This window comes from Ceratosolen solmsi, unplaced genomic scaffold (genome assembly GCF_000503995.2).
Source record: "Ceratosolen solmsi marchali unplaced genomic scaffold, CerSol_1.0 scaffold28, whole genome shotgun sequence".
In the NCBI taxonomy this organism is placed as follows: Eukaryota; Metazoa; Arthropoda; class Insecta; order Hymenoptera; family Agaonidae; genus Ceratosolen; species Ceratosolen solmsi.
The window spans coordinates 1,969,482-1,982,016 of NW_011948429.1; the positions used below are offsets into that span (position 1 = coordinate 1,969,482).

General features: G+C 33.6%; 1 protein-coding gene across 1 annotated transcript in view; it reads right to left on the bottom strand.

Annotated features, from left to right (window-relative positions):
* Positions 1–9,149: 9,149 nt before the first annotated feature.
* The window catches only part of LOC105363860 (IQ domain-containing protein G), a 10,274-nt gene continuing 6,888 nt past the window's right edge, over positions 9,150–12,535 (bottom strand). Inside the window, exon 4 of the mRNA XM_011501660.1 lies at positions 9,150–9,706. Coding sequence (XP_011499962.1) covers positions 9,506–9,706 — 201 coding nt within the window. The 3' untranslated portion in view covers positions 9,150–9,505. The remainder of the gene's footprint in view (positions 9,707–12,535) is intronic.

Sequence of the window (12,535 nt, forward strand, 5' to 3'; positions counted from 1 at the left end):
AATCAAGTACGCTTTGTGTTTGTGTTTGCAATGTGATATTTGTGACCAACGCAATACATTCTGATATTCTTTCCTTCCGTCTATCTTTTCAAGAGCAAAGTAAATGACGGGACAAACGTAGTGTCAAGATTAAATTAAATTTCTATTAACCAACGAATGAAATCATAGACGATCCGATCATTTTACAGTCTTCATGTAATTATCTTACATTTTACATTTTATTTGATTGACAACAAGTTATTTATTTTTTTCTTTTGCCAATTAACGTTAACTAAGAAATTAATTATTGAAAAACTGAAATTTTTACTATCCGATCATTTTCGCTACTGAACTGCATTAAATATACAGTTCATATTGCTGCGGAAGCATTATAATTTTTTTACCCGCTTCTTTACGTTATTTAAAATTTACAATTTTATTTCCTGACACGATTCATAAATTAGTAGTTTTTTTTTTGTTTAGTTATAAATTATTGATAAAATAATGTAATTTTCAAGATAAAATTCAATACATTATTAAAATTAATACTAGATTTTCGAAACTTATAGCTTACTGAAAAGCTTTATTAATTATTGCAACGATTTTTTAAGCAATCATTAAATGTTCTTTAATTACAATTCTGAATGAAATCATATTTTTAGTTATTTGGAAGAAATTATTCAAACATTTTAATTAATTAGTGCAATCTGTCAATGATAAGTATAAAATTAATTGTTTTCTTCGTGTAAGATAAAGTGTTATTTAAAAATTAAAAAAAAAGGAGGAAATTCCAAAGGAAACAACGATAATAGTATTGTGAGGAATTTTTCTTATATATAAGTAAATGAAAAATATATTTTATATATTTCTTATTATTGACATTTTATCGTACTATACGATCAGTTAGAAAAATTACATGAGATTAAAGTATCCATACGTAGACAATAAAAGTATAAAGGAAATTGCCTTCATTGCCTTCAAATTCAAATAATAAAGTTAAATTAAAAGTTCCGCGATTAAAGATTTATGGTAAAGTAAAAAAAAAAAAAAAAAAAAAATGGACTGAAATTTCTGTGCTTTGCTGAAAGTTGGAAAAATAATTAAAATTTTTACCATAAAGTCATAAAGACTCTTTTCACATACTTGTACACGCGTATGCTCGTGCACGCGATAAATACAAGGACGACGACGACGATTTACAACTAAACAAGATATTTACAACTAAATGATAAGATGCTCAAGCTTATGCTTACAACATAAAGTGTGATCAACTTAATCAGTCCCCATTTAAATCATAGGGATGAGCGCAATTTCTTTTCAATTAAATTGAGGATAAAAGGCATCCCCAACGCCGTATCTCTGAAAATTTTATCTTTCTAATCGATTGGAAATCTGTATTACTTGCCGCTCACGATTATTACTCATTTCTTCGTAAATTAATAAATTTTGCATTTCTTACTCAGTAGCGTCGCACTCCGTCTTCATTATTATAATTCTCATCTCGTCAGCCAGGTCGCTATTTTCTCCAGATTCTCAGCTGCTCTCGTTCGTTCGGCTCGAGGAGCCTCTGACCTAGAATTGAAAAAAGATAACGGAGCGAAAATGTGCGAGAAGAAAGTGAGAGAGAAGCTCCTTTTTCTCTTGCTTCGGTGGCGGTAGTTTAAGTGAGTCGGCTCGCAAAAGGCAAAATAGGGCCGATGTGGATGGTAGCGATTGATTGTCTGGTCGCCACAGTCATAGCCACAGTCACAGCCACAGTCGTGATTGTGTATTTTTAGTGGGAACCCTTGTGCCTCCTCCCCCCCCCTCCCCCCGACCATCCTCTCATTCTCTTGGACACAGAAGCCGCGCGTCTTTAAAAGAGTACCCGCATCTGCAAGGCTGATTCTCTATTTAGCTTTGTCCGCTGCGTGTGAGATTGCCTCTGGAGATGACATACATCGAGCTCTAATGGCGTGCTTCTGATCATCTGGAGGCTGACAAAGATTCGTTTTCAATGAATCACTTAGAACTGAGTTACGATGGCTGAGCAGCCCATTCCGAGTGCATACTTCTTGATGCCAGTCAAGTAGTTGTTATTATTTATTTCTTAAACGATCCTTATATGATCGTCGTGCTCTTGTATTTGAATAATTGACTCGCTTAATTTAGATTAGGAGCTTATTCATAATTACAATTATTTGCTGTCTCTTGCTTAATCAGACTTCTTATTTCACGCAACTTTATCAAAATAAATAATGGCGGTGTAATGGAAATTTCATATTAGCAAAAAATGAATTAATTAACTGGTAAGATGACTAAACTAATTTGTTGTAGTAAATCGATGTTGCCTTTAAGTAAATAAGTAAACCGCATAAGTCACATTGAATTATATTATGATAAAAATTTAGTAAACAAAAATTCAATTTTATAATTCATCCTTATTATCACTATTTTTGTATTAAAAGTGAAAATTGCGTTTTATGCGAATCTTGTAAAATATTCTTGATTGATTCAATGGGGTTTTGAAAATTAAAATTGAAAATAACGTGCTTTATAATTTACGCTACACTAATGTTTATGATTAGTCAGTTCTGTTTAAAAATTGTTTATTACAATTAACTTCGATTAATAATACCATTGTAAAATGATCGTCGACTATATGTGTAGAAATTTAATAGTAACATTTGTTTTTACTACACTTGTGAATTATCGGGATTAAAAGCTGTAATAATATTCTTTCAGTCTGATAAATTCTTCAAATTTTTAAAATAATTTTTCTTATAATCGATGATATAAATAAAATCAAATTCATAATACGACTTTAAATTTTCACGTAGAGTATCGGAAATTTGAACGATTTTTGTAATCGTTATAATAATTAATTATTATATACATGTTATCAGATTATGAGATCAAATTATAATAATAATATTGAAATATTAAAAATATCAAAATATCAAAATATCAAAATATCAGTATTGTTGCGTGTGCAGTTTGACTTTCGCGACATTATTGTAGGTATAAAAGTGAATGAAGGGAAACGCCGGGACTAAGCTAATGAGACAATCGGCCCTCCCATCGACGGTCATTCCGGTCAACAAAGCTCCTCCTGTAAAATCACCCATCTACCTCCCTATTGGCTAGCCAAAATTTCAATAAGACAAGTACTCAAGGAGAGTATCTCACGTCTAATCTATCATATTCAAACAATAACAACACTGCGAACGCCTCAGGCTTCTTCCTTCCTTTATCAAACGTGGATGACACGTTGGATCGCTCGAAGAAAAATCGAGGGGCGCCTAGTTGACGCAACCTGTCATACATCCATGCTCGAGTCAACATCGAATGCTTAATTGTTTACGTAACGCCATTCCCCCATATCATTAACGACCTTCAATTGTGTGTACGACTGTAATTGTTGTGATTTTGTATTTCGATCCTCTTTCCTAAAGTTCGACGTTTTCAATGCTTTGCACTGCCCGACAGATAGTTCGACAACTACATTCTTGAAATATTATTCGTTATATTCGCGCGTAATAATAACAAATAAGTCAACTTATTGTCGTGAATTGTTTTGACGTTGTTGGTATTTACAAGCACATTTGATATCCTAGTTGATCTTCTCGAATTATTTAGAGCGTTCGTTAAAATGATTAATAGATAATAAATAAGCCGATCGTATTAAATAAATAGTTTCTACGTAGAAAAATATTTTTCAATTATAAGTATTGCCTTTATGAATTAATAAATTATCTCCACTACTCACGCGCTGTATGCGAGACTTTTTATTTCTATATATTTTCATGCATACAATACAAACTTCTGTTTTGGTAGAAATAAAATTTTTGTTCAATGTTATATTCATTACAGCCGATTAAATTCTATCGATTAAGTGCACAAATTATTTTATAATTCGGAAAATTTGACATATCACTTAAAGGTAAAAGTATTTGCTTTTATATAAATTTGTCATCTGATGGTTCGTATTCTGATGTCATTGATAGCGTAGCAAAGCTGCCCATCAAATTAATTTCGTGTTTTCAATTATGAATATTCAATATTATTGAAATTCATTAAGTGAAAATGAAACATTTTATACTATTACGGGGGCTTGTTTTCAATATCCTACATTATATATAATCGAAATTATTAAGCGAAGAGCAAAAATTTTAAATTGTTTTAATATTAATAGCTATTATTTTCATAATCAGTTCATTAAAATAAGTATTTGAAATTAACGTTATCTGAATTCTACTTTACATTAATTATTGCAGCAGAATTGTTTTTTTCATCTATTATAGTTTGACCTTTCGTGCTGAGCTTAATACAAATGAATTTATAATATTATACTAATCAAGAGATTAGCACTAAATTATGGCATTAAATATCTGAATTTTATTATATCACATGAATTATACGTATGCAAAAATTAATGTAAGTTTATTGAAAATTAGATTATTTTAATTGAACATGCATCTGACTTTTTCAGATTGTCGATTAATTGTTTGTGTTAAAGGATCTCTTTTTTAGTCTCTTTATAATTAAGGATCATAGTAATTAGTTTCATTGAAAATATTTATATACATTCCTAATGGACTAATCTATATTCTATTTTAATTTCAATATATTTAATTATAAGTAAATACAAATGCTTTTCAATTTATTTATTTCATTTTTTATGTAGGACATTTTAACATTGTCAAATTTAGTTAAATAACTTATATTCCATGATTTCAATACCTTAAATTTTTCTTACAATTCTTTATAAATTATTTCTTAATAAATATTAATATTAAATTATTGGTTAAATTTAATAGTTAAAATTATTTTTATGTATAGTTTATATAATAACAGTGTAATTATTATCTATTTATATTATAAAAAGCAATGAAAATGCATATAATAAGATATTTTAGAATCAGTTGAATTCTCTAAACAAGAATTTCGTTTCTAACTATTTAAAAAATTCACGTAACTTTAACTTTTAATATAAGTTATGTATATGAGCACTATATACCTATATATGTAAATGTATACCTATATATGTTTAAATGTAGTTGCGCAATGAAAAGTAATTGTAAGACAGAATGAGAGATTGAGAGAGGGAGGGTGAGAGAGGGAGGGGGATGAGAGGGAGAGAGAAAGAGAGAGAGAGAGAGAGAGAGAGAGAAGAGGGGGGGGGTGGTGATTCTTGTATACCATAGGATTATGCGACGATAATTGCCAATTTAAATACATCTTTCTATACATGTAACGCTTTTGTGTATCTGGTTATGTAACCGTGTATATAATCAAATACAGATGTAAATGCAATGTGGTTTTAAATGTGGGTGAGGATGAGTAGTTACCATATACCTTCAATTATTCCTAAGTAAATTATATTATTCCTATTTTATTCATAAGGTTCTGTATTCATTTACAAGTCGAGTCGTTGACTTGCGTCTTTGAGATCGGAGATAAGTTTATGTACTGGACAGGAATAAATGGATATCTATGCAGGAATATTGATTCGAATCAAAATTTGAGAGGATTCATAATTTAATATTAGACGATCAAATTTCACCAATTTTCTTTTTTTTTTATTTTAAACGATTTATTTAATATTGCTAATACTTTGTCGTTAAATGAACTTTTATAAATGATCTTTTCAGTTGTTCTTTATTGTTGAAATAATTAAAAATAGTTAAATACTATTTCTCATTTCCTCTCAATATAATAATGTTATTTTTAAATTAATAATTTCCAACTCTAGACCTTTTAAAAATAATGTTGTTTCAATGATAAGATACGCAATGGCGTTTTAACATATGGGATTTTTTGTTTTGTTTTTGAAGTGACTAGAAGATTCGGTATTTCTTTCATTTGCCATAGTAATATTTATATATGCCATAGTAGGCTTATTACTTTAGATGTATCGAGTATGCATCTCGATTTTTCGACGGACAGGCTTATTGTGTACAGTTATGTAAATGGAATGAGTGTATAATTATAGGGATGGGTAAGGTAATGTTCATCAGATAGAGAAGTATTATATCAAATTTTTGTAAATAATCTGCTTGTTATTTTGGGTAAAAATTCACTTAACAAACTCTAGCGCGAATAGCTGGAATTATTTAGATACTCGATATAGTGTTGAAATAATACAATGCGACGGTAATTGGTTAATTAACATAATTACATAAAGTTTATGATAGGCTTTTTTTTTTTTTTTTTTTTTTTAATACGTAGCCTCGTTAATTTTATTAATTAAATAGGCGATTTGAAGGAGCGATCATTTACTGAAATTAATAAGTAAAGAATTAAGTATTGATATGAAATACAGTGAAGTAAATAATTATGATCGATAGGCCTATGGAAATGTTTTCTCCTGTTTATTCGAGCTCCTCGTTCACCGATAATAGCCTCGTAAATTTCTGTTTAATGGATGTAGAAGAGTCCGAGATATGAGATTTGGGCTATGCATCGACTAAATAATTAATATTCAGCTTAACATAAATTGATAAAATTCGCTATATAATGGTAATTTGTTTGCACATTGAATAGAACTCATTGTCAGTCCAACATTAATTGTTAGCAATTAAGAGGAAAAAAAAAAAAAAAAAAAAGAAAAGTGAAAAAAAAAAACAATCATTCAAGTTAAAAATACTGTTTATGGACATTATGTTAGATAAGTTGTAAATTTTTTTGCCATAAAATAATAAATTAATCAGTCAATAGAATACTTGACGATTAATTTATTATACATGCTAAAAGCGTTATTCCTAGTGGTGATAAAAACATAAACGTATTCGTTTATCAAAGCATTTATCAACTAATTCGACAGAAAGACCCCGATATTCTTCTATTTTAAGACCCCTAACATTGATCATATTTATTAATCATATTTATCAAAGATATTTAATATGTAAAAGATGCTGGTGAAATTAATTAGCGATTGAATGAGAGAGAATGAAATACCGATTAAATTTTGAAAGATAAGCACTTTTTTGCTATTTATATTACACGGAAGTTTTTATTGATTTGTGTTAAAAAATGTGATAAAAGAGATAAATGAAATAATGATAAATGATTAAACAACGATAATACGTCACGCAAAGCATATCTTAATGATTTTTATTGCAGAGGTGGCCTCGAGCGCTCATTGTCGATAACAATTAAAGATAACAGTAATAATAGCATTAATAATTGTCGGAAGAATAAAAAGGTGTTGGGGAATATGTGAAGGATTCTAATGAGGAATTATGACTCACTCTTACCTTACTTAATTGCTTTCTACTGTTTATAGCGAGAGCATTAATAATACGATTATAACGTTCTCAGTGAATGATCATATGGAATTGCAATAGCGACTGAAATTATTATGGAATGTCACAGGCTAACTGTAATATCAACTGCCACGATCGAGAAATTATCAACTCCGATGCGTCAATTAAACACGCCAAGTTCAATCATCTCGGCAAGTTATTTCACGTTCCGCGAATGCTTTGATATTTATTTTCCAACTATATAACGTAATACCGACACTTGTAGGCGAACGCGTAGAAAATTTGTACCTACTATAGAGGGAAAAAAATTTTCCTCGGATTTTATGTCATTAATTTCAAGTGCATTGAATTAAAGTGCATGGAGCCAAGAAGTAAAAGAAAAACGAAAGAAAAAAAAGGGGGGGGGGGAAAGCCCAAAACTTGCTATACCGAAGTAAGATAAGAGTATAATATCGTAAATATAGTCGCGAAATAACGAATGAGTGCTCGAATTGGCTTTCTTAATTAGCCGCTAATTACGCATATTATTCGGTATGAGGTAAATTCTCACCAACTCATTAGTAAGCTCAACTTAAATATACTTTTGCATCGAAGTCACCTAAAACTGAGCAGTGCGAGGACTTTAAACTTTGCATCAGTTTGTATTTGTCGGGAGGTCGCGTGATCTGAAATACGTGCGTGGTCGGTGGAGGGATCGTGAATAATTTTCTATACGCGTAAAATATGCGTAAAATATGTTAGTGAAAATGTGGCTCGAAGTATTCTTATCCAACTTGATGGACCTGACCAGGAACGAATGTCGCCTTTCGGCAAAGTGCTGCGTTCACCATTGCGGATGATTTTTCATAATTACAACGCTAGTTAAGTGCCCAGAATTTATCAGCACGTGGATTTTTGCATTGAATATATAATTTGCTACGGTGGCGTAGTGCATTTCATTATTCACTTAATCTTGCAAATTAATAATTGCTCGAATAAATGAATTTGTATTTCGATTTGACGTATCTTGATGTTAAAAGGATTATTTTCATATCAAAGTAGACTATTTCATTTCTATATTGCTAGTCACAATTATTTCCTACCAGACCTATCCAAGCTTTTCCTTCTTTTCTTCCCCTTTAACGCATAAAGTAAGCCATACATAACGAACAATTACTTATCTTATAACCGTTGTCATAATATTGTCGTGAGATGAAAAATAAGGGTGATTTCAATGAGCTTTTCATCGATTTCGTGTCCTTAAGAATCCACAAAGCTTTATTAATCATATGTGCTTTTAATATTAATAACAAAGTACTAATTGATACATTACAATATTATCGAACGTATACATTCATATAATAATATTAATAAAAAACTCATACAAATTAATCATCATCGAAGTATATTATTTTCAAATTCTTCACCCACATGTTTATTTATTTATCGAGCTTTTCAAATCGTCTCTCGGCAGTTTCATACGTAGCAGGTGAAGAGTCCAAGCATGTGCAACGATATTATATCTCTGTAGCTACGGTCTCACCTACTCACTTTATTAAATTTCTGCTTTCGTAGGGACGCCCAAGCATCGGGGAATAAGGAAATAATTTGGCGATTTGGCGATTTGGCGATTTGGTGCAGTCTGTGCGCGCTAAAAGCGATCGAAGCGAGCAACTGTAAGCTGCAAATGGTTGGCCGAGCTTTCGATCGAATTTCTCCGTGAATTTGATGCGCCTATGTGCACTCGGTATTCACGTAGTTGGGATGGGTTTGCAAATAATAGATGGGTCGCGTAGAGCGTGGGCGAGATAAGCTACGGCCATTTGGGATGCAGTGCCGTCGGCCCGTGGCAATGTCAATGGAAAATTTCATCGGCGCGGAGGTGGCTCGCGAGGATTAATAATTTCATTGCAGGAGCGCCGAGACGACGTTAATTATTAATTATAAATAAGCCAAGCCAATGTAAGATTATGTCACGTGCGCGAACTCGCGTGGAGCAGCGGCGAATTAATCGAGTCATCGGCATTCGTCGAGAAAAGCGCGCGTGCAAGCCTGGCATACGTTTCTCGAGAACGTTTCCGGGACTTGGTCATTACACGCGAATGTAGCCTGGAATAGCGAGACGGTTTGTCGTAGGCGGGAAAGCCCCCGCGTTACTCCTCACGTCGGAAAATGCGATTCTCGCGCGATAAACGCTTGGCTCGAGCAAGCGCACATGCGACGAGCCGAGCGCCGAATTACACGGAAAAGCTCTCTTTCAATTCCCGTTCACGTCCCTTCCCCGTTTATGAGCTCGGCGATCACTTCTTGGACTTGTTCGGCCGCTTACGCTTCTTATCCTCGGGTCGGTACGGTCCGAGCTTTCGACGCACCATGACGCCGCGCCACCAGGCCTGAATCCTGATCGTTTGACGGCGCACGTGATCCTCGTGCTCGCGTTTCTTGCGCGCCGCCTCCTTTTCCGCTAGGCAGCCGTCGATAAACTCCTGCTTGCTCGTGTACTGCAAGAAAATCGGCCACATTCGTCAAAGGGTTGCTTAAACAACGGGACTGGGGAAGGGGGGAGGCAGGGAATTGAGTGTATTATAATACGAGGTCGCGATTATGAGCTTACGGAGAAAGGGGGTAATATTGCGTGGCTGGCAATTTTAAGGCTTTAATGAGAATTTTAATGCGATAATCTAGGTTTTTCGGCCTTCCGTAGGAGCGTGCCCGTGGATTTATCGCTCCGCCTCACTCCGCCTCACCCCGCCCCTCTGGCTCCTGTCGACATCAATGCTAGAGTTGCATAGCTTCAAGTCTGATTGAATTTCCCAGCAAAGGCGAAAGTCTTTGCTCGCGAATTATAATACGATGAAGCTCGCGGGGCAAGGCCATAATATGGAAAAAGCTCCTCGTCTCGTCAAGCAGACTTCGTCGTGCATTGTCTCGAATAATAATCGAAAACATGTTTAAACAAAAGTAAACTACTCCAAGCCGTCAAGATAGAGCTACACGCTACTTGATTTGGATACAGTCCAAGAGGAAAAACTTTGAATTGTGGAAACTTGGCGGAGTCGGGTGATGACCGGTCGGCGAGGGGGAGGGGCAGAGCCTCCATTGCACACGCTTTTAAGTTATGGCGATACTACACTTATTGCGCATATTGGTACTTTCGAATTCTGGTGCTTTCGAACGGCTTTGTACACGATTCGTGCACCTTCCATAACTTATTTAGGCTAGGAATTTATCTCAAAAAAAAAAAAAAAAAAAAAAAAAAAAATCTCCAAAGAATGCTTATTCTTTAAAAACACAATTAAATTAAGCAAACAATAAACAAAGGGGAATTAATGTGTACGAGAGTGGACTTTGAGAAGAAAATAACTTTTTTACAACTTCGATTGTAATTTTACCGGCATTTTCGCCGAATTGAAGCAGCGTGACTATTTCAGGAAACTTTCTTTCCTTTCTAATGAAAGCCCAAGTTCATTTTTACAGTAAAGCATCCATCGAAAGTATAAATTTGCCATTTATTATGATTCGATAAAAAATTTCTACTATTTTACGAACTCAACGTTCACATCAAGATAAGTAAGTAACAATGTCATAAATTTCATTTATGTTTCATAAATGTCCATTACTCCATTATACCATAACATGTCAGTTTATGCGTTATATAGTTTATAGATTTATGTATGCGAGCGTTATATTGTAAATGAATATCACGTATACGTATTATTTTACTTTAATTGCGCATTAAATCTTACATCTTTGGATTTATAGTCTGCGAGATTTTAATATATGTATATGTAACGCGATTAAAATTTATAAGTTGTAACACTTAAGCTATACAAATTGTTTTGTGTATTTGTAAAATTTCGTTCAAGCGTATGCTAACCATTACATTTAGACGAATTTTTCAAAATAATACGTTAATTATGTTTAATGTTTAATGTACTCTCGAGAGCATTGAGTAGGCCGGCAAGTTAATACTTCAAATGGCTTTAATAATTTTTTCGACAATTTATTCTTTCTTGACAAATTAACGATGAGCTGAGAGCTCTTTGTACGCAGGGATTCATAATACTAATGTCGTCGAATTTATGTCATTGAACTCCGTAATATAATCGATAAAGCAAAAAAATAATATCATTTACGATATGAGTACTAAAATAATCTAATAATTAAAATCGAGATTAGAGCGACAGTTTCGTTATTAATAGGCTTTATAAGCTAATTTTCAGTTGACCTTGTCATTAAATTTGCATTTAAAATAATCTAACTTTGCGAGAGAATTTTCTCTTAATAAAACGTGTAAAATGAAGCAGCCGACCTTAAGTTCAGCCGACCGTCAGATAAAATATGCACGATGAACAAACGTTATTAATCATTGAGAGTTTTCGTTCACTCGCCGAATCACAGCAGCACAAGTCAAATGCTCATTAAATTACTCCTATCTGATTTAAACAAAGCCCGACTTGTAATTCTATGGGAAAATATGAATTAGCGAACGAGAGTTTGCTCATTCGTAAGAGTTATATTAGCATCACTGCCATTCCATGAACAAGCACTATTTATCTACGCTCGAGCAAACTCGTATTAATATCGTTTATGTCCTTTATCTTTTGTATTGTTATGTACACGGGCGTATGTATGCACCAACGTGGATAACAAAGATTTCAATCCTAATATGATTCTATGGAAATCTACGAAATTCAGCTTATTAATGTTTGAGTCTACATTCATTAACGATTCATTGGAAATCCACCTTTTTATCTACTTTTATTTATTATATCACGAAAAAGCGAGATTGCGACAGGATACTGAGATAAAAAAAAAAATTACTCGTAGCTTATAGCGTCAATTAGTAAATTTCGTCCTCGTCATCAACATCCCCCGGTAATTCCCGTAATTTCACATTGCGTGCAAATTATCCCAGCAAGTAACGAGACTCCGTTGCGAGCTCCATGACAATTAGAGCCTTAGAAGGGGATCGCATTCCCGGGTATTCGCGCCCATTTTCGATTCGTGCATGGAATTTGACGGAGAATCCCCTTGTCTGTCGAGCCGAGTAACACTCGAGGACAAAATAGTCGAGCCATCGAACTGCCAAGTGAGAGTGAGAGTGAGAGTGAGAGTGAGAGTGAGAGTGAGAGTGAGAGTGAGAGTGACAGTGAGAGAGATGAGAGAGAGATGAGAGATGAGAGAGAGATGAGAGAGAGAGATGAGAGATGAGAGAGAGAGATGAGAGAGATGAGAGAGAGATGAGAGAGAGAGATGAGAGAGATGAGAGAGAGAGATGAGAGAGATGAGAGAGAGAGATGAGAGAGATGAGAGAGAGAGTGAGAGAG